Raw genomic sequence first — 22750 nt, forward strand, 5'->3', positions numbered from 1 at the left:
TTTTGCAAAAAAAAATCATAATTTTGGCCTTTCCCAAATTGGGATGAAAAAAATGTAACATCTGGAATTTTTTTGTGGGATGAAAAACCATTTTTGGACCAGCTCTAGCTGTTTGCATGCACAATTGCTATGCTTGTCCCTGGGCTGACTGAGGAAAGTGCAGGTGAGGACTCAGTGATGTGCTAACCTAGTCACCTATTAGGTTCTCCTCAATTACATGAAAAGTCAATGAGCTGGTGCTTTAATGTCAATCATTTCCTCTATGCCTGCCACAAAGAGAAAAAGGATTTAACCCTTTCCCTGGCTCACTGACAAGTACCTAGCTTGGGATGAGGTTATGGGCAGTAACAATACTTGGGATGTTTAGAGTAGCAGCCGTGTTAGTCTGTATCCGCCAAAAGAAAAGGAGGACTTGCGGCACCTTAGAGACTAACAAATTTATTAGAGCATAAGCTTTCGTGAGCTACAGCCCACTTTATCGGATGCATAGAATGGTATTAGTTGGGGATTGGTCCTGCTTTGAGCAAGGGGTTGGACTAGATGACCTCCTGAGGTCCCTTCCAACCCTGATATTCTATGATTCTGTTAACATATAGTAAGAAGATATATATATACATACAGAGAAGGTGGAAGTTGCCATACAAACTGTAAGAGGCTAATTAATTAAGATCAGCAGGAGAAAAAATACTTGGGATGTCTAGATACTGCAGGGAGACACACTCCAGAAATGATTATACTGAAAGCCTTTAGTACTTTCTAGCAGGGAATCACCAAGCTTTTTACAAATGAATTCATCCTCTCAACTCCAAGTGAGTAGGTATCAGCAGTGCCAGGTTTACAATGGCTCCCGTGGCTCCCTGGAGCCAGGCCCATGCCTAGAAGGGGCTCTGGCCTGCTCCGCTTGCACTGTGCCCCGAGACCCCGCTCCTCCCCCTGCCCACTACTTGCTCCTCTCCGCCCCCTGGCCCCACCCCCTGCTCCTCTCAGCCCCCTGGCCAGACCCCAGTGCACCTCCGGCTCTGGGCAGTCTCTGCTTTCCACCACCTATGGGCCCCACTTGTCTCCCCAGAACTGAGCCACCTGGGACTGGTGCAGAAGCCTGGCCACCCTCAGCCAGGTGTGTGGGGACGTGGGGCGGGAGGGTGGGAGACAGTGTGGAGGGCTTGGCTAGGCAGGTCCTGGCCTGGGTGATTGCGCCACTCCCGAGGGTCCAGAGTGATTCCCCGCCCTGGGACCAGCCCAGCAGACACAGTCACCTCCCAGCAGGGCTGGTGAGTGCGGCCAGGAGACAGGGCTTGGGGGAGTGGGTCCGTGGGGAGTCTGGGGCGGTGCTGGGCTGCGAAGGGGCAGAGAAGATCTGTGTGTGTTGGGGTACTAGTGCGTGGGGGTTCTGTGTGGGGGGTGCTGGGCAGTTGTGGTGGGGCTGTGGGCAGGGGTGGTGTTGTGCAGGGCGCTGTGCATTTGTGGGTGGGTCTCGTGGGGCGCTGGGCATAGTGGGCCCTGGGGTCTCTGGCCATAGAGAGTTGGGGGGTATTGGGCACGGGGGGGGGGGCTGTGTGACGTGGCATGGGCCTGCCCCCCGAGGGGAAGGGGCACGCTGGCAGCACAGGGCCGAGCAGGCCACTGTGTGTCTGGCAACTGCTGGTTTGTAAATAGTGCCCTCGCATTGGGTGGAGCAGGGCCGCCCCTTCCATGCCATGCCCCATTGCCTCTGGCTGGCCCCCGGCTCCAGGGACTGACCTCCCATGCCATGCTCCATTGCCTCCATGGGGACCCACAAATATGTTTGGCGCCGGGCCCACAAAAGGTTAATCTGGCCCTGGGTATCAGAACCATTTTTCCAGAGGAAACTGGGGCTCAGAGAGGTGAACTGACTTGTCCTAGACTAGACAGCAGGTCAGTTGTAGAGGCAGGAGCAGAATCCAAAAGTACTGGGCTTTGGCCACCAGACTGTAGTGTGCCCTACCCCACCCAGCCAAAAAAAAGGGGGAAGGGAAAAACACTTAAGAAAATAAAATTTTCGTTTCCAATTTTATCATCAAAAAAATCCCTGAACAGTTTTGTACAAAACCATACCATACCATTTCATTTCTTTTGAAAATTTTCACAAAAATTAAAATGTCATTTTCAAGTCACACAGATGATGCCATGGGATCCTTAGCCTCTCCAAAGAGACAGCCAACAAGGGAAGCAGTGACCAGAATGGCTATCTACTATGATCTGGGCTGAAATCCACCAATTCAATCCAGAATGGCCACCAAACAGGAACAATTTGGTGCTGCTGTCTCAGTCTGGATTCAAACCAATGCCCTAGAGGTAGAACGTTCCATAAAACCAAGATCACATCCTTTCTCCAGGGCCATCCAGTCAGTCCAATTTAGTCCCTTTTAGAAAAGAAAATTTAAAGCATCCTTTCATCATGAAAACTCATGTTTTAAAAACTGACTAATCTGGGGGGACAGACAAAACAATGGCTTATGCGCCCCCTGCCGTTTCAGCAGCAACAGCAGGCAATGATCACAGTACCTAGAACTGTGCTGATCAGTTCAGGCTGCTGGTTTGATGATTAGGTGCTGTATAAGCTGAAGCTATTAACTAACAAACAACCATAGCAACATCAGGTGTTTTCAGCACCCAAGCAGGGAATCAATGTCTGCTAAAAACAGAAAAGGATCATTACATTGGTAGTGGGGGGAAAAAACCATTCAGCATTCCTCCAGGATTTTGATTTCTGACCACTCCAACCCAACGTATTTGCCATCGGGTGCTTGCCGTGATACCAGCTTTGAACCTGCTCCTGCAAACAGGTAGGACCTGGTTCAGAGCCTGGTGAAGTGAATGGGACGTCGTCAACAGTCTTTCATTCAGGTTTCAGAGCATCAGCCGTGTTAGTCTGTATTCGCAAAAAGAAAAGGAGTACTTGTGGCACCTTAGAGACTAACCAATTTATTTGAGCATAAGCTTTCGTGAGCTACAGCTCACTTCGTCGGATGCATCCGACGAAGTGAGCTGTAGCTCACGAAAGCTTATGCTCAAATAAATTGGTTAGTCTCTAAGTCTTTCATTCAGGACCCTTTATGATGATGATGGTTTATTTTGGTAGTGCCTAGGGGCTGATGGACAAGAGGTCCATTATGCTATGCTAATCACTGTACAACTACAGACCCGGCCTCAAAGAGTTTTCAGTCTCAACAGATAAGGAAGACAAAGGGCAGGGGAAAGGAAATAGCAGACAAGGCCCTTAAGCATGGGTGTCGCTTTACTCACCTGAGTAGACCCACAAAAGCCAGTGAGACTACTGATGTGAATAGCGTTACACAGGTGCTACAGCGATACAGGTTCTGGACTTCCATGTGTACGAGTGGGACTTCCCGCTAGTAGCTAGGCCACATACAAAACTCAGCAAAAGCAGCTCTTCTTTAGTTCCAATAGCAGAGACTTGTTGTTTTGAAGCTGAAGGACTAGGATTCTAATCCCACCTCTTCAAGTGTGTGGCAGGAACCCAGATCCAAATCCACAAAGGTACGTAAGCTCCTAACGTCCATGGAAATCAGCAGCAGTTAGGAGCCTAAACACCTTGTGGCTCTGGACCCAAGTCTGTTGTCTGCAGGCATGGATCTGTTACAGTGCAACCACTTTCCCCTCGCACACACACACACCTGCTAGGAACACAGTTTCCAAGCTCCTAAAAAGGAATTACCAACAATAGGAAGGAAAGACATCAATCAGAAGTCATGACAAGTTCTTGGCAGCACCCCTTTAAAAATGTGTGTTATAAATAGAATGTATTTATATACAGATTTGGTTCCGTATCAGCATTTATTGTCCCTTTAGTTAAATATTGACCTGTACAAATATTTGCATCTCTGATCATTCAGTCTTGATATTGACCTCAACTGAAGTCAGTTTCTGTTTGTTGCCTCATTTGTTCTAGAACTCTCTGAGTCTAAGAATTAGTGATAGCACAGGCAGCCCGGCCTACCAGGAGAAAAGTCTGAGATTCCTTTCAAGCAACTCCGCACACACAAACAGAGGGCCAAATACTCAGCCAGTGTGTATCATCATAGCTCCAAGGCAATCAATGCACCCAGATCCCCAGCTGGTGCAAACTGGCCACGGTTCCATTGAAGTTAATGGGTCAAATTCTCAGCTGGCATAAATCGGCGTCTCTCCACTACAGCCTCCACTTAGTATCAACCCCAGCCAGCTAGCACAACTTTACAGGTGTTAAACTGTGTCTGCACTATGTGCTAAGTGGGGATTCCAGTGGGGTTACCTACCTCAGGGTTGCTAACTCAATATAAAAAAATCGCATTGTTCCCTAGTGTACACAAGGCCCCTGGGGTTATGACCACACTACAGCTTTCTACCTTGAGTTAATGGATTGCCACTTAACTGGAGGTAGCTAACATGGTTGTAATCCCTAGGATGGGCACCTTATATAGGTTTGTTCCAGGTTTGGGAGTTAGGAGCCTAAATACCTTTGAAGATCTGGGTCAAAGTTTCAGGGTAAACCGCACACATTTATGTCCTGCAACAAAGTTTATGGAGCGTCTGCAAAGGCATTGGCTCCCCTGATTTAGTTGGCGATGGTAGAAAACTCGTGCATGCAAACCCGGAGAGCCTGAGAAAACCCCTCAAAAGCCTGAAGTTGGGCAGAGGTGTTCAGCTTTTTGCAGGCAGGATGGGGGAAATTTCCTAATCAACACTATTTTTCAGAAATCCGCTGCTCGCTTCGCTGAGGCTGGTGCACAGAGAAGACCCAGTCTAAATCCAAGCTCTAAACCCTAGGTCCAAGCTCCAGCGTCTACCAAACAGAAAATGAGAGGACACATTTGACTGGGGCTTTGGGAAAGGGAGCAGAAACAACCGTGAATCCATAACTGTCATGGTAAGACCTCCCTTAGCAGCACTACAGGCCCTGGCCTTGGATCGAGCTCTTGTTCTGTGTTACGCATAGCTGTACTGAACCTGGGCTGTTGCCATTGATGGAGTCTGTATCTATGGAAAACAACCTAGTCTTCTGAATGAAATATTCCAGATAAGTGACCGGACTGAGGGGCGCCCCATCAGACATTAGTGCAACTGCAGACTCTGCTATCCCCAAGTTGAAGAGGACTCCCTACCTGTCCAACATTATTCATAGATTATAAGGCCAAAAGGGACTTCTGTGACAATCTACTCTGACCTCTTGTGTAGCACAGGCCCTGGGGCTCCCCTGAATTAACTCCTGCTGGACCTAGAGCAATCTTTTAATGCAGGGTTTGTTAAGCAACCTTTTTTCCCCACCCTTATGATTCCTGGACAACTCCAGGTCTGGTTATTTGGGCCCTTTCTTAGCAGCAACCCTGCTCCAGATCTGTTATTGCCCTGATCTACAGTATCTTCTCTCATCTCACTGTGGAAGATATCTCTCCTGACACACACAGCACAACTGTAAATGCTTCTGCGCTGGTCCTCCAGAGCTAACAAACAATACTTCTTGTGCAGAATAGACAGCTGAGGGAGTTGGCAGACAGGCAGTGAAGCAGTCTCAGAATTTATCGCTCCCCAGGCTAAGCCTCTCAGGAGGAACCATAGCGTTAACCTGGGTCAATACTTGGATCCCCAGGAGGCCTGCATTTGGGAAGGCAGGAAATCACAGCTCAGACTTTCCAAAGGAATCGTTTCCAATGTAAATTCAGGCTCTTGTAATTTGTTAGCTAGTATAGGTCATTAAGAGCCTGATCCCTGGCCCACCCAAGTCAGCTGGCATCTTCTCTGCCCCAAGCCCTGGTAGAGCCCATATTAGCAGAGCATTGGTGCAGATGTACTGAGCTGCATGAGGTCAAAGCCTTCGATGCCTTCAACTACCTGTGACAGGGACTGCTAAAGCACTGCAGCCAGCTGGAGCCTACCATGCTCCTGTTATTAGTTATTTTTCAGCCCGCACCAAGACCAGGGCCCCATCATGTTGGGGGCTGTACGCGCACACTGTGACAGATAGCTCCTGCCCCCAAGAGCTTAGTCTAAACAGACAGACCCAGGCTGGGCAGAGAACCAAAACATACAGAAACTTTCCCACGAGCACAGTCCAGAACAGAACCCCAGAATGTCTCCTGACATCCCAGCCAGTGGCCTGCCCACTAGACTGCACTGCCTCTGCTCCGGTAGGGCTGCCTCGTTGGAAAAGTATTTACTTTAACACCTGTTTTGAAAGGCAGGTTTTCGGTGGGAGTCATGTAGCATGTCCTTCCACTCTGAAAAGTAGTTCTTGGTGGAGGGATTAATCTGATATAAACAGTAGGTGGGGGAAGCTCACGGGGAGGCCAGATTCTGATCTCAGGCCAAATATGGATTCTTCCCTGGATTCACACTGGAGTAATTGAGACCAGAGTCTGCCCCTGCTGCTTCTCGACAGCTGTCACCATATATACTGCACTGCGTTTTCTGTCTGAACTTTCCTCCTCCTTTAGCTCCTCCAGGTACCTAAGCTCCAACGGCCCCTTGTCTCCTCATCCCCATGAGCCTGGTTGCCTTTTTCAGGCATGATTAGTGACCCAACAGCCTCTGCCAGCTCCAACTTTGCAAACTGAGAGTACAAACAAAATTCCATAGCTGCTGACTAGTATTTGCATTGGAAAGGTGGCCTGAAAGGGGCCAGAAAGGGAAGGTTCCTGGGGCGATGGAAGGGGAGGGGAGAGGGAGTTTAAAACTGCCACATCTCAAGGCTTCTTCTGCTTCCTCCCGTCAACCCCCAGCTACAGTTTGATCCAAAGTCCATTGAAATCAACAGAAAGGCTCCCGCGGACTTCAGTGAGCGTTGGATCCAGGCCTGTAGTGAACTACGGTAAGAGCCTTAATGCAGCGTAGTTCATCCTCCTGTCACGTGCTCCTGCAACGCTGTAGCCAGCCTGCAGGGAAAGGCAGCAGTTTCCTATGAAGCATTGTTGCAAGGGGAATGCTAGGATGGAGCAGGAGTTCATGGCTTTTCTTATGAAGCGGATGCTGGAGCTTTCAGGAACTTCTCGGACTCTCCATGCTTTTCCTGTGGCACTGGGAGCCCTCGAGGTGGGACAGAGCAGAACTGCACCAGCCCCTCTGTGCATGGGGCTGTCCATATTTACAGAAAGAGAGCCAGGTTTGCCACATACCAATTGCACAAGTGTATATGGCTTGGTGATATTTGAATATGAATAGACTACATTCATTGTGCTGAATGAACAGGATCTCAATTCTTTCCCCATGGAAATCATACCCACTCTCCTCCTTCTTATAAGGGCTGGCTCAGATCTGAACTCCTGGGCCTGATTCTCCTTCTGTTTAAATCCATCCCTTTCACAGGATTTACGCCTAATTACAGCTGGCTGGGAATTTCCGACAAAACAGTTTTTCATTAAAAAGAACAACGTCCCAATTTGTGGAAACTGAACCATTTTGCAGGAAAGGGTCAGTTCTGATTAACGCTTCCACTTGAAAAGTTTCAAAGTTGTCAAAATTTGCTGTTTTGCCATTTTCTAAACAAATCTTTTCACTTTTCAAGTGCAAAATGACTTCACTTTGAAATTTTAGCTAAGAATAGTAACAAAAAATGTTAAATGATTGGAAGCAAAATGAAACATTTTGAAATGATCAGAATGAAACACTTCACTTGACCTGAACCAATTTTTTCTAAGATTTTTCAGTTCATAAAAACTTTCAAACTTTTGACTTTTCCTTCCACGGGAAATGTTTCCAAAAACCTGAAAACATTCACAGGATGGGAAAAACATTTTCTGCCAACCTTTGTTCCTGATCTACACCAGCATGAGAGGAGAATAAGGCCCATAAACATTTGCCCAGTACAGCAAAATAAAAAGCAAGTCTCAATTTGCGTTGGCAGATAACAGGCAGCCTGGTTCTTCCATCCCTTCCCAGGTCTTTGTTCCCATCTCTGCACAATCAGGATCTGCTCCAGCACATATGGGCAATGCAACATCTCACAAAAGCTTCCAGCACCACACGACGTATGAAATTTACCCATCTGTGGCATATCATGGTAACACTATGCACACGCCGATCTCAGACGCATGCATGTTTCTACAGCACAGTGTCAGGCCTTGTGCGACCTACATCCCTGCTTTCTCAGCCAGTGAGCACACACAGAGTCACACATATTTTGATCAATAGTGCCAAGTACTTTAGCAGATTAAATGTTATTTACAAATAAATGACCGAGACACCGATTCTGTGGAAATGACTCCCACTGGCCAAATTCTGCTCCTATTTACACAGGTGCAAATCTGTGATTCCAATGGGAATGCTGGGGCTAAGCAAACCACCCAGCACTAGTGGAGTACTTAGGTGTAACTAAAGGCAGCATTTGGCCCTTACAAATCATTATGAATCACTAGTTTATCTAGCTAATGAGTGTAAATCTAATTTTCCATTGCCTCAGCAAATGGCCACGTTATGTCAGGATGTGGCAATGCAATGGTATCACTAATTGATGCAACGCTGAGGCGTCAAGACCTCTGAACTACACCGGTGACTCTTCAACTGCCCTTCAAGCCAGACAGAACCTTGAAAATGGGCTGTCCCATTAATTAATTTCATCCACAGCCTCATCCAACTGCCCGGTACAGTGTGTGGTGGCATAACATTCTGTATAACGTGCATTCATTTATAGGGATTATTTTGTATTACCATAGCACCGATGGGACTCGTACAAACCCAGGACAAAAGAAATTAGTCCTTATCCCAGAAAGCCTGCAATCTATTCCTTACTAAAATATAGTCCCGTGAACCAGCCCCTGAGGGCAGAGGCAGCTGGAGCTGTCAAACCCCATGAACAGCCAGCAGTGCCCAGCACACTTAATGTAGATACTGGTGGGGAAAGACTACAAAATGGTTTGTGAAAGCAGGGACAGGATCAAGTGGTTGAGGCCAAACTTGCCTCATTATTTACAGTGGTGAAGGACCAGCCAGCTCCTTGTGCGCTGAAGTCATCGGCTGATCAGTGACACCTTGCACACGGCTTTTGTGAAAAGGTCCTGGGAAAGCCCGTTATCAGGTGCCTTGATCTGGAGTGCCAATAATGGCTCAGCCCGGCAGCCAAGGAAACAACCTGAGAACATCTTGTTCCAGCGCCATTTCATTTCCTTGAACTCCTTCCTGCTACCGCATCTGCTCCTTTCTGACCCACATTTCACAACCCCAGACCTCCTTGTGGAGTGAAAGGGGCCCGCTCCAAGCAGCAGGGGAAGCGAGACTCAGAATGGATCAGACAAGGGGAGCTCAGATCAGCTTAGGTGGGGCCAAAGGGAGCTCCAAGCACTGCAGTCACAGGGGCCACACTGAGGGAGCTTGGAGCATCAGATGGACTGGACAGAATTCAGGAGCAAGCTTCCCACTAGAGCTGGATGTATTTTTTTCAACAAATTGGGGATTTTAAACCAAAAAATGAATTTTCTGGAGTCCAAAACTATTTGCTGAATTCAGGTCAAATTCCACAAATAATTTTGGTTGGGGAAAAAAAATCGCAGAAGAGTCAAACCATTTTGTATTGACTTTTCAACTCAGAATGCTGTTTTGATTTTAAATTTGGCTGGTTTTAAAGGGAAAAAAAGGCATACAACATCCAAAACAAAGTGGAAAACTCGAAGAAATTTTCTCTTGGGGCTACTTGAAACATTTCACTCAATTCAAAACGGAATTTTTTTAATTTGACCAAAAAAATTGAAATTTTTTTCTTCCAACTGAACCAGGTTTCCAATTGTTTCTTTTCATTTCAGCCCCTGAACCAAAAATTCCATCACTTGCTCAGCCTTATTTCCCATGGAGTCACTAGGGGATATCTCAGAGCACTGAGGGCTTTCTCCTTTAGTCCCCTTTGTACCCTGTCACAGAGTCCTTCCCTCACACAGGGCATGGGGCCCTTTCCATTTACTTCAACGTGGATCAGATCAGGTGCCCAGAGAGCTGCTCAAGGCCATCCATGCATGACTGCAGAGCAAACAGAGGTGCTGACTTCCCCTTGAGAGTGAGAATGGTCCCTCCATAGCACAGTCAGCCTGAGTGAAGCACCCAACTACACCTCAACACATCAGGGGCTTGCTGTTACCCTACTGCTGTTGTTTGGTGCTATACATTTCACTGCATGTATTTCTAGCTCTGGAGAAATGATTACCGAGGGAGATCATCAAACCCAACTGTGACGTTGCACTCTATATGATTTTATAAAAATATGCTAATGAGTGTGAATATAATTTAACTGGAATATGCTTCATGCAAAAGGTCTCTTGTAAGGTATCATTGCAAAGCTTATAATCTACTAAGTGTGGTCATCCTATTTGTATGTATGTATCATTCTTGTATCTGAAACTAGAAATATGAAATATAACTCTGAGGGCCTATTGTAATTATGCAAAGCGTGGGCCATTAATGGTGGTTTGGAATCTTGATGGCTCCCAATACCCAGGACAATTGACTACAGAGGCTGCAGCCAAGTCGGTAATGAAGTCTTACCATGCTATGTGATCATGTCACCTGAACTGGAATCCATCTTTAACCTGGTGCTTTTCCATTTAGAAGGAGGGATGGGAACCCAGAGAGGGACAAAGGATTCCCACCTTGTGCAAAAGATATAGAAGGCGGTGGAACAGAACAAAGGGGGCTGCAGTCATGAGAAATCCCCTAGCTACCACGTGAGCTGGAACAAGGAATGTACCAGGGAAAGGATTGTGCCCAGACTAGGAAGGGGTCCAGTCTGTGATAGAAGCTTACTGAAACATCTCTGAGGGTGAGATTTTATCTATATTCAGCTTTCTTACTGGATTAGGCTTACACTTGCATGTTTTATTTTATTTTTCTTGGTAATTCACTTTGTTCTGTCTGTTGTTACTTGGAATCACTTAAATCCTACTTTCTGTATTTAATAAAATCACTTTTTACTTATTAATTAACCCAGAGTATGTATTAATACCTGGGGTGGGGCAAAGAGCTGTGCATATCTCTCTATCAGTGTTATAGAGGGCAAACAATTTATGAGTTTACCCTGTATAAGCTTTATACAGGGTAAAATGGATTTATCTGGGGTTTGGATCCCATTGGGAGCTGGGTATCTGAATGCTGAAGACAGGAGCATTTCTTAAGCTGTTTTCAGTTAAGCCTGCAGCTTTTGGGGGACCAGGTTCAGACCTGGGTCTGTGTTTGTTGCAGGCTAGCGTGTCTGGCACAACCAGGCAGGGCACTGAAGTCCCAAACTGCCAGGGAAAACAGGCTCAGGGGTAGTCTCAACACATCAGGGGGCAGTCCCCAAGGGGTTTCTGTGATCCAACCCGTCACACCAACCTCTGGTCTCCTACTGCCCCATTCAGTCATGATCAGCGCCCTGGGTACCATACACCCATGGACCTCACTCTGACAGTGCAGCCCCAAGCTCCCAGCATGCGATAGATGGGCACAGATCCCATTGGAGTCATCTGACAGCAGGCATGCCACAGCATGGGCTAACAGCAAGGAAGAGGTTAATAAGACAGGCGGGTGTCTCCTAGAGTACGTCTACACAGCTGCTGAGAGGTAAATTCTGCTGCAGGTAGATGTTCAAGCACTAGCTCCACTCAAGCTACTGCCTACAAGTGGCGACACCCAAGCCCAATCCTGTCCAATCCCCCCAAGTACATACTGTCACACTGCTATACTTAGGCACTTGCTCAAACAGAGCTAGCGTGTGTCCATCTACCAGAGCTTGAATTTACATCTCCCAGCTGCTATGTAGACATTGAGCCTTTGCCATCACTTACATAAATGTAAATCCAGAGTGACACTAGTTACTCTGACACTGATGTCTGGGGAGTGACGCTGGACTTATACTGGGTGGAATCTGGCTCTTTAGCTAAGTGGCCAGCACAAGCCATTGAATTCCCTCGATCATTCCTATAATCCACTGGTAATTGCCACTAGCTTGGTACAATCTGAACCACTTCATTTTAACCCAGGATCATTAACGCCTTCATGCCCTCACTGGTGTCCCCTAGAACCTCCATCCAGATGATCAGAGCCGTCAAGGCAGAGTAGGAAGAGGCACAGGACGCATCTGCTGTTCAGCATGGAAGGCATTAAACTCCATCCTCATCTCCCATGGCTACGTGTTCACTTCCTCCTAGAAGCTTTGCCTGAGCATGGAAACCTGAGCCCTTTTCACATGATCTCACTCCTCTTGGCAGGGGCCCAGACACAGCTGATTTCACTGCAGGATCCGGGCAGGAGCAAAGAATTACATCAGGCCACAAGGAAATCAAAGGGGGGCTCCTTGCACAATCAGAGGGCTCAACCCTGCTCCTGTGCGAGGCAATGGCAAAACTCCTGACAAGGATCAGGATCAGGCCCAAGCCCAGCATGCAGTGGGGACAAAGGAAGAGGAAGGGGGCTGGGTGTCTCAGGAAATTGGCAAGGAGATATGGAGCTTCTTACCTACCACCAGTTCAAACCCAGCCCAGGGTGGTAGAGATCACCTGCAGGTATCATCTGAGGTGTGTCAATGACCTACGTGACTCTGTGTCTCAGGCTGATTTCTGGGGGCTCGGTCTCTAGTCACATCACCAAAACCACCATCCATCTTGTGTTCTCAGCAGGGAGACCAAGGGCTGAAGAAAATATGGGGACTAACATTCCCTCTCACTCTTAAGGTATGTCTGCACTACAGTATAAGCCCAGAGTTTGAACTCAGGCTCAAGCCTAACGCTCCTTCTGTCTACACGCAAATTGTGCTAGCCCAGGACTTTGTGGGAGTGGAGGGTCTGAGCCTGAGACATGCCAGGACCCAGGGTTCAAGCCCTATCGCTTTGCAGTGTAGACGCAGCCCCACTGGACTCGGGTGCTGAGAGCCTGCCAAAAGCATTTCACAGTCCCACGGGCTGACTTTCCATGTCCTCTAGACAATCAAATTTTACCACATTGCATCATGACCAAAGGGCTAGAGTGGCCACATTTTGGGAGGGCGCTAGGAAGTCTGGGATATGGGTGGATAGACTCAGACCCACATGATGCAGTATAGACACTGAAGCTGCAGGTTGGGACCCAGGATTCAACAATTCCTAACCTGTGGTTACAAATCAGTTAAGATGCACAAGCCCCAGGATAACAAACTCAGGGTCTGCTACTCGAGTTGTGCTAAGCCTGGGCTTACATTGCAGTGTAGATGCACATAGAGATGGCAGAGGTGAGGCACTGAGTAGCGGAGCAGGGAGCTTGTCATGATCTACCTGTCCTGGGGTGTAAACAGAGGTCTCCCGAATTGTCTGCCAAGCATCTGATCCACATTGGCAGGTCATTTATGGTGTAAACCACAGCAAGGAGAAGAGGAAAGAGCAGGGCCAGCCAAAGCAGATTGCTAAGGGAGTGACCTGAGCTGTCTACGTGTGGATTCCCAGAGAACTTGGAATGGGGAGTGCTTGCTATTAATTACAAAGGCCCAGATATTGTGGGTGCTAGCTGCTGGGAAGGGGCAGTGGATTTTAAGGCCAGAGGGACCTCCAGAGGATCCAGTCGGACTTGTCTATCACAGGCCACTAATGCCACCCAAGCATATCAAGCCCATTGGCCAAAATTAAACCAAAGTATCAGCCCCCAGGAGACTCAATTATTTGGGGCCACAGGCAGAGAATAGGAGGGACCCAGCCCCCTAGCACTCAGGACCCCTGCAGTGGCAGGGAATTGATCAAGTGAGATAAATGCAGCTGTTCTGTCAGCACAGGGATGGCTGGTGGGTGAGGCAAGAGCACAGAGCGCTTTGCTGAGCCTTTCTTCCCCCGCTGGCATAGGCTGCACACCACAGCTGCTGGGATTGTGCATGGCCACGCCCCACTGTCCGCAGGCCATGCCTGGGGTTGCAAAAGAACTGGCTCTTCTCCACGAGTTCACAAGCCTGCTGTGTTGCTGCATGGGGGTAGGAGAGGGGCTCCCTGACTCTTTTCCCCACAGGCTCCATTGCACTGAGTACAGATGGGGGTGGTCACTAGAGATGGGCTCAAGCCATGAGTTCTGAATGGGGATCTGGACCCTGAGCCAAGCTCACAGGAGCTCAGATCCGATGCTCTGGGCACGGCCCATCACTCAGTGCCACCTTGCTGACAACTTGAACTGGTTGGAAACCAGCATTTCTTCCCCTCAAAACCATTCAAACAAAAGAAACAATTTTCATTGTTTGAAATTTTCCACCAACGGTTTTGATTTTTTGGGTCAGATGACCGTTTGATTTAAAACAAAGAGTTCCCCTTTGATTCTGTCTGATTCAAGCGGGAATGAAAAATATCAGGTTTTCTCATTTATATTTTGACCGCCTTCTCCCTTTTCTCCCCCGTTTTTTGTTGAACTGGGAAAAGGCAAATGGGGGCTGGGGGGGACAAAATCAGAGCATCAAAAATGGTTTGGTTCCATTCAAATAAAAATCAAAATGAGGTTTTTTTTGGTTGGGATTTAAAAAAAAAAAAAAAAAAAAAAAATCAGAAAACGTAGACTGATTCCAACATTTTTTGCAATAACTTCCACAGGGATCAAAAAGCTGCTTTTCAAGGACAAAACTTTCCGATGGAAAAAACGGGCCACAACTAGAGAGATCCTAATACATGAAAACTAGCTTCTGTCCCCTGTCAGGAGAGAAGACCATAGGAAAGACTAGTTTTGCACGCTCTGAGATGCTGTCTTAACGATCATCTTGGGTCTATTATTGCCCTGGTGACTCATTCACTGGGAGTAACCTTTTTAATAAACTCCCATCAAGTAGCTCAGAAAACCCCCTTCTCCTGAAGCAAGGATCTCCGAAACTCCCATTTATTCAGCTACCACCCTGAGACAACTCTGAACTCTCTCTCTTCCTCATTTAGAACTAATAAACAGAAGTGTTTCTCCACACAGATGGCTGCCTCATGGGACATCCTGTCCTGGGAAATCTCAGAGCCTGATACTAAGGCTGGAAGACTTTATCACTAGGCTGAGAATTTCATGCCCATGGCCCTTCTCTCCAGATACACAGTATCGCATGGTTAACTGGGAATTTGTAGATCTAAGTACTTCTCTGGCCCTCATAAGGCCATGATGTCTGAGCAACTGACACTCATTAATGCATTTTGTCTTCAAAACATCCCTTTGATGAAGGGACGCATGATCCCTATTGTATAGATGGGGAAACTAAGGCCCATGGAGCTGAAGTGATGAGTCCAAAGTCACACTGGAACTGAACCCACAGCTTCTATATACTAGTGTGGTGTCATATCCACTAGGCCACCCTTTCTGCCTCTCACATGCCTCTGGATCATTGGGGAAGAGACATGAGGTATAAAAAAATCCACCCATGGCAGTGAGCGTCAGAGCCCAGGTCTACAGACTCGGGCTCGTGCTTTGGCACTATAATTAGCAGTGTAGATGTTCCCATTTGGGCTGGAGATTGGGCTCTGAAACCTGGGGAAGGGGTCTCAGAGCCTGAAGTCCAGTCTGAACGGGAACACCTACAAACCTGGACTCTAAGATGCGGGTTTTTTGCAGTGTAGACTTACCCACTGGGTTTGATTGCCCAGGGGTCTGACCCAGCATGGGAAATCCAACGTTCCTGTTAAAGTGGAGACAGGAATATAGGCTAAATGGTCCAAGACTCATACTGTTCTGCAGCATCCCGGATGGCTGGCAGCACTGAGATTTGATTGGTTAGAGCTCCACAGTGACAGAAATAGCCAGGAGCAAGATGTTGTGAAAGGGGATGTGGCAGCCATTCTGTGCTGCTCAGCCACAGCTGATACCAGATGCTGCTGAGGAGAGAGGGTGAAAAGATTAAATTTAAAACAAGCAGAGACACACTAGCTCTGTTTGCCTTGGTGGTTCCTTGGTAGCTCCCTTGATTAGTAACCTTGAGTCCAGCTGGCTAATCATCCTAAGGCTTGGGTTATGACCACTTAATGAAGAGCAATGTGGGGAGGGAGAGAAGCAAACTCCTCGCTTGATTGAGATCAAAGAACAAACTAATCAAGGGCTGATGCCTGTGTTTGCCAGCCTGGCTTTGAAAGAGGCTCCCAATTGTGCAATGCAGGAACCCCTGGAATAACAGACAGGCTGGACAGGAGCTGCCACCACTACAGACAGCAGGCAGAGCTACTCCGCTCACGTGCCAGCCCACAAAATTCCTCCCCTCCTCCAGCCAACCTGAGCCTCCTCCTGCAAAGGGCCCCTTTTGGCTCCGAAAAGTCCCTGGGATGCCTTCTGGATCCAGGATCAGCCCGGTCTTTATAGCTCTATGAAACTGCTGCTATTGCCCCTAGGGATCCTGCCCTGACCGCGGCTGCGTGCCTATGAAAACAAAAGGCCACAGGGGCGGGGGGGGGGGCAGTCAGCGGCCGGAGTCACAGCCTGTCTTCTGCTCAGTGAAATTGATGAACTCTTGGCTGGCTCTTGGCAGCAAGCGAGCCAGGCTGGGAAATCTTAAGTTAGGCCAGCTGGCTGTGGTTCAGCTTGTGGCATCAGGGTGGCTCCATCCCTGTCCTCACGAGCTGCAGGGTACCGAGCGGGCAAGCAGAGGACTAACAAGGTGCCCCATGTATGCACATTCATGAGGCTCCTGGGGGCTTGCAACTACAGGGCACCCCAACTCCCAACAGAGCTGCATTCTCACAAGTTGACTGACTCGGATTTCCCAGGTTGGGGGTCCACTGGAGGTGGTCTCTCTGATGGCACTCCCTCGAAATGGACACGGGAGGTAACTAGGGCACTGTAACATAGCCTGCTGAAGTCAACAGGCATCTTTCCACTGACTTCAACAGGCACTGGATCAGGTCTACAGTCAGCAAACCATAATGCAAGCCCCAGAGTCCTGGGAAACGTGGGGTGTTGGAAGTCTGGTCTTAAAACTGGGATCGATCACTTTAAATTCTCTCGGGTTTTCTTGGTCCTGCTTGCAGGCAGGCGGCTCTGTAAGAAAGTCTGTGATCAGAGTCAGTCAGCACTTTGCAGACAGCCAGTCCAGAGCAAGGACAGGTGAGTTATGCCTCTTTGCCTTAGGGGAGCAGTCTGCTTTGTCTCTCGCTGTTTTTGAGGGGGGGACGAGGGGGGATTGTGTTAACATTCTGAATTCTAAGAAATAAAGCCATGTTAGGTTCCAATCTTCAAGCAAGAGTACTGCTGTTTTTATCCAACTTCCTTGTGTGTATGCCATGAATATCACAGGAAGCCCATGCTTTGTCCTTACTAAGGAAAGTGCCAAAAAGTGTCCCATATACAGGTATCAAAGTCCAGCCCACAGAGGGTAGGAGGGCATATATTCCCTGGCTGGGACATTACTGATGTTTAGTGCCAGGGAACGGATAGATGAGAGGGGAATGCTGTGTGTGGGAGAGAGATTTCCCTGAATTCCTCCACTACAGCAAATCAATTACTGCCAATATCCTGCCTCCTTCCCAGGCCCTGCATTGGAAGATCGTGCCAGAAGGAATCAGCCCAGAGAGCCCATATCAAAAGGACAAGTGGCACTTACGCCGGTGCAGATCTGGAGCAGCTCCTGAAACCAAGGGTGTGTCTACACTTGGAGCTGGGGTGTGATACCTGACTCGTGGAGACATACCCACGCTAGCTCTGATTGAGTTAGTGCACTAAAGATAGAGTGCAGCCATGGTGGTGCAAGCAGCACGAGGCGCTAACTGCCCAGAGTATGTACCTTGTCTTTTGGACAGGACTGTACTCTGGGCAGCTAGCCCCTGATGCTGTTTGCGCCACTGCAGCTACCATTCTAAAAATAGCAACATAGATCGATAAGAGCTGGCGTAGGTATGTCTCCTCGAGCTGGAAGCACCCCCGACCTCGCAGCGTCAGCAAACCCTCAGAGAAGTCAGTGGGAGAAGTAAAACTGAAAATCAGAGCACTGATCTGGGTGCTCAACTATGGATCAAGGAGCCTAAAGTAGGCCCTCATTTTGTAAAGTCTTGCTCTCTGGCCTCACATTGACTGAGATGAGAACCTGCCCCAGAACCATGATGGGCCTTGTGCTTCACATCCTTGTTTGGTTCTTGAACGCAAGAGCTTGCTCCAGGAGCCCCACAAACCTGGCCTTTCCTTTTCTCAATCCATGAAACTCTTCGGAATGGGCACTGATACATTGCACACGTCACCGCTGACATCACCGAGCTGTGAGGGGAGAAGGCTAACCCCCGCCCGCACATCCCCGAGCCTGGATTTCCTGAGCTTACACCTAGGGTGGGGCTTCCTTCTCCTGAACTTGGAGCTGGCGAAACTGACCGGAGGCAGCACAGTCACAGCCCTGCCTCGTCTCAACATGCCTCAGAGTTTAATCCAAGGGGCTTCCCCACGCTACACCCACTTGTCTCTCCCGTTAGAGGTGCTCTAGTTCACCAGAAGTTATGTGCTATGTCTGGTGCTATGCGGGATCAGACGTAACAGTACAGATCAGAGTTGGAGTTAAACCAGAATGAAGCCTAAACCAACCGGCCATCCACAGACTGAAGGGGACATGCACAAAACCAAGATCCAAACTTCTTAGCCCATTGCTATCAAGACCCCCAAACTGGAGCCCTGAATCATGAACCCACCTCCCCACCAGATAAATTTACCGTAGGATCTGAACTGCATGGCCCAAGCCTGTCCCTGTAAAAGTCAGAAAAGCTCTTCAGGGAAGAGAAAGGCAGAAATCGCTGTGTGTGTTGTGGTGCAAAGCTATGATTTCACGGATGAAATCCTGTTCTCATTGCAGTCAATGCCAAAACTCCCATTGGACGGCAGTGGGGCCAGGAGTCAAATCAAGCAACCACACAACTTTCCCTACAACTCTGCAGGGAGGTAAAGGATGGTTCATTCGTTCTCCCCAGCACAGCCATCCCGTCTGCTTTGAATGGGGAGTGGGGGGCAACAAACAAGGGGGGGGATTGGGGAGAATTACGAGAATGTGACCCCACCATATTCTAAGCGTATGCACTCGTGTGCATGGGCATTGTGTGGGAGGAGTGTGGGGAGGGTGGGGGGGTGAATGCATGCGCTGTGTCTGGGAGAAGGATGGGGGAGAGGTCTGTGTACGCATGTGCAGGGGGGGGGGTGTGTGTGCAAATCCTCAGCAGTCAGACCACTGAGGAAAGCATGTGTCATAGGTAACAAACAGCCAGGGTGTTGGCTCTGAAGTACTCTCCAGCTGTCTGTGGGACTCTCAGGGTCACCAGGGGTGTTCCTTGCCTCAGATTAACTCCCCAGGAGTTTGCCGAGGGATATCACAGAGTCTGGGCTGACTTAGCACTCGGAGCAGCCAGGGGTTCTGTTTGCAAGTGGGAGAGCAGGGGCAGCCCAGGATCCAGCGGGACCCAGCCTGCTGCAGAGGTGTGGGGGAGGGATGGGGATAGCACCTCCTGTGGTTCTGCTCCTGGAGCGGGAGACGGGGCCAGCCCAGCATCCCCCTGCCATCTCAGTGCTAGACCATGTCTTCCTGCACATTTGTGCAGTGTCCTGATGCCTGCCCAGGGCATCCCCAGGCCAAAGAAGGAGACAGGGCCACCCCACAACATCCCCTCTTGTCCTATTGCTGAGGGATGAGATTGCTTACCCCCCCCCCGTCCCGTTGCCAGAGTGGGAGATCAGACCAGCTTGCTGTGTCCCCCTCTGGTCCCACTGCTGGAGGGGGACATGGAGCAGCAGCACCCACCCTGATTCTGCTGCTGGAGGGTGACAGCAGGCCAGCCTGCGAATTGCTGAGTCCGTTTGTTACCTAACCCAACCCTTTGAGGTAATTGCATCAGTAATTCTCATGGAGGGGAAGGGGGAAATCAACCCCATGGCTGGCACCCCTGGCCTCTGCCCTGTGTGTTCCCAGAAGTGCTGGGGTCTAAACGGCTCCACAAATGCACCCTTTTCTTTCTGGCCTCGTCCATTGCCATGGCACACATTCTACTGCTGGTGGCAGTAGTGGTGGTATGGAAAGCTGGAGCTTCCACCACCAACTTCCCTCCTGTGCCCACTGAATTGTCTCACACTTCCCCAGCCCACCCTTGCCAGGGACTCTAAAGACAAGGGGAGGTGGGTTTGGATTGCTGGCTGGTTGGCAGAGTACAGACCTGATGGATGGGCTGCACGCTACTCCCACCTGGACAGCAGAGGAATCACTGGCACAGTGCAAGGGCCGGCAGCAGAACACACAAAGCGGGCTGTGGGTGGCACATGCCACCCAGGGAAAAGGCTGCAGGGAATGGTCCCTCTCACTAGACTTTAAAAACAAAGTTCCCAGAACACCAGGTCACAGCAAAGAGGCCATGAGTGGCGTCCACTCCTCCTAGCAACTTCCTGTCTTACTCTTTTCTAATGCCAGCAGCCCTGAGCTAGCAGATTCCCAGCCAGAATTCTGGCACGACCCAGAGATGAGAATCAGAACCTCTCAGGGGACCACTTGACCGAGAATTATTTTATTTGTTGGTTCTCCCTTCTCTGCCCACACAAAGTCAGGTCCAGGGCAATGGCGCACCATGCCCTGTCCTAAAAGAACCATGATCACCCTTCAAATCCAGGAACAGCCTTCCTGCTCCCCTCCTGCCACCCGCTTCCCAGAGCCGAGCACATAGATCCATTCTAGTTCCCAGCGCCTGCAACAAGATGGCGCTGGGAAGGCGCGCACCCAGGGTTAATCATTAGCCAGCTTAGCACTCTGACTTAGCAAGACACCACAGAGCAACGCCAACCTCCTCGCTTTCTGCGCCACTTCTGGGAGCAACCAGGCAGGCTGCTCTAGGGAACGGCGGCAAATCACTAACAGGAGACATGGCTCCAAGAAGTGGCCCATCCAAGCCTCAAAACCATGAGCCAAAGTCATTCAGATCCCAGAGTTCCTTTCACCTTCCATGAAGGCTCATTCTTTAGGGACAACTTGATCCTTGGTAGAGCCCCACTGACATCAGGGAAGTTACACCAGGGGAGATTTGCCCCACTGGGTTTCACTTCTTTCTAAGAGCTCCTTGAAGGGCATTTCCAAAACTCTCGCTCATTTCCACTTGGATTGGATGGGGGGGAAGAAGGGTGATGCTAACCTGCCTTAAAGGCAGATGAAGGAACTGCTTGCCCCTGGGACTCCTGCATTTCATCTCGAAAGAGCAAGGCGGCTTTGCAGCGACAGTTGTAAAATGGTTCCCCAGTGTGGGGCAGGACACTGCCCGTGTTTCACAACCGGCCCCGCAATCTGAGCGAGCGGGGTTGCCGCACCCAGAGCTTTTCAGCAATCTTCTCTGTCTGGGATCTTTGCTTGTGACTCGGGAGGGGGGCTGGAGGCTTATTTCCAGGCAGCTTATCCACTGCTTTATCTCTGGCCTTGCTGTTCACAGAGGGAAGCAGCAGCGCTGGGGAATTTCAAGGAGAATTCCATTCTTGTCTCCACTAGTGTGATTTGAAAAATAAGAGCCTGAACTACAGGAAAGTACCCATTCCTGGAGCCCTTCCTTAGTGATCTTCTCTGTTTTACAAGAGGGGCTGTCCTACTGCTTCTCCAAGATGAAAATCAAACTCCTATAGAACTTAAATGTTTCCACACTGGCTTCTTCCGATCATGCAACAAATGACTGGAACTATGTTCCAGAGGATTGTTCACTACCCATTTGTTTCACACCTGGCAGAAAACACTTTCTAAAATCCCCCTCAAAAAATTTTAATAATCGGGGGGTGGGGGCGGGGAGTCTATTTAAACAGCAAAAACAAAACAAAATCCAGCTGCAATTTTTTTCCCTTTAAAAATCAGATCCACACCTTTATCATCTAGTGACCGACGGATTCTTTCTGTCGAAAGTACATGCTTTGAAATCTTTCCAGTCTAGCACCCACAGAAAGGGAATTTTCATAACTATACACTGATGGGCCAGATCCTCATCTGGTGTATATCAGGGCAGTTCTGTGGACTTCAATGGAACTACACCAATTTGCACCAGCGTAGGATCTGGCCTTTTGTTTCCCCAGGCTAGGCTTGTTTTGCAAGCTGCAATTTCTGGGGGAGGGCTGTGTTCAGTGGAAGTATTCTGATCTGGCTTTTCTCTGAACATTTTTTAAAAAAAAACCAACACAAAAGTGGCAAATAATGAAAACAAACCTCTGAAAATCGACAGCCAGTACCTCATTATTCCACATCAATAAGGATACTGAGGTGTGATGAGAGCTATTAAGGCTTTCTCTTACCTGCGCCAGGTCATGTTGGTTTTCCAAGATCCTTATAGCAGGTTTGATGTCTTCAAAGACTGAGGTGTCTTCAGCAGACTCCCCGGACATTCTGACTGGTTTTAATTGCGTAAACACTGTACTTTCTTCAAGATTTGGGGTGCTCAGAACCAGCCCACTGCTGCTCATCCCTCCTACAGTCCCCTTCCCCCCCTTCTGAATGTGTTACAAATCAAAAACTAAAAAGAAAAAAAAAGGGGTTTGGACAAAGCTGGAAGGGATTCAAGAACTCGGAAGCAAGCCCGTTGCTAATCCTTAGGAATCCAGGTGCACTGTAGCCTTAAGAAGTCTGATCTGTTATAGAAAAGTCTTACCTGTCCTGAAGTAGGAGGCACACTAACCTGGCAAACTTCAGTGACAGGCCGGCTGAGCCAATCAGGATTGGAACTAACACTGCTCTGGCCAATAAGCCAGCCGACATCTCTTTAAGGCAACATAAGATACAATGAGTACAGAGCCCTGCTTTCTGTGACTCTTTCCACCAGCCATGTTACCTGTAGCAGGTATACCGAGAGAGAGAGAGAGAGAGAGAGAGAGAGAGAGAATTACAGACAGACTTGCATGA

The 22750-nt window shown here is 48.8% G+C and overlaps 1 protein-coding gene across 1 annotated transcript in view; it reads right to left on the minus strand.

Annotated features, from left to right (window-relative positions):
• LOC144270103 (Krueppel-like factor 5) overlaps positions 1–22314 on the minus strand; it is a 40501-nt gene extending 18187 nt beyond the window's left edge. Inside the window, exon 1 of the mRNA XM_077826342.1 lies at positions 22147–22314. Coding sequence (XP_077682468.1) covers positions 22147–22314 — 168 coding nt within the window. The remainder of the gene's footprint in view (positions 1–22146) is intronic.
• Between the last annotated feature and the right edge of the window lie 436 nt (positions 22315–22750).

This window comes from Eretmochelys imbricata, chromosome 9 (genome assembly GCF_965152235.1).
Source record: "Eretmochelys imbricata isolate rEreImb1 chromosome 9, rEreImb1.hap1, whole genome shotgun sequence".
In the NCBI taxonomy this organism is placed as follows: domain Eukaryota; kingdom Metazoa; phylum Chordata; order Testudines; family Cheloniidae; genus Eretmochelys; species Eretmochelys imbricata.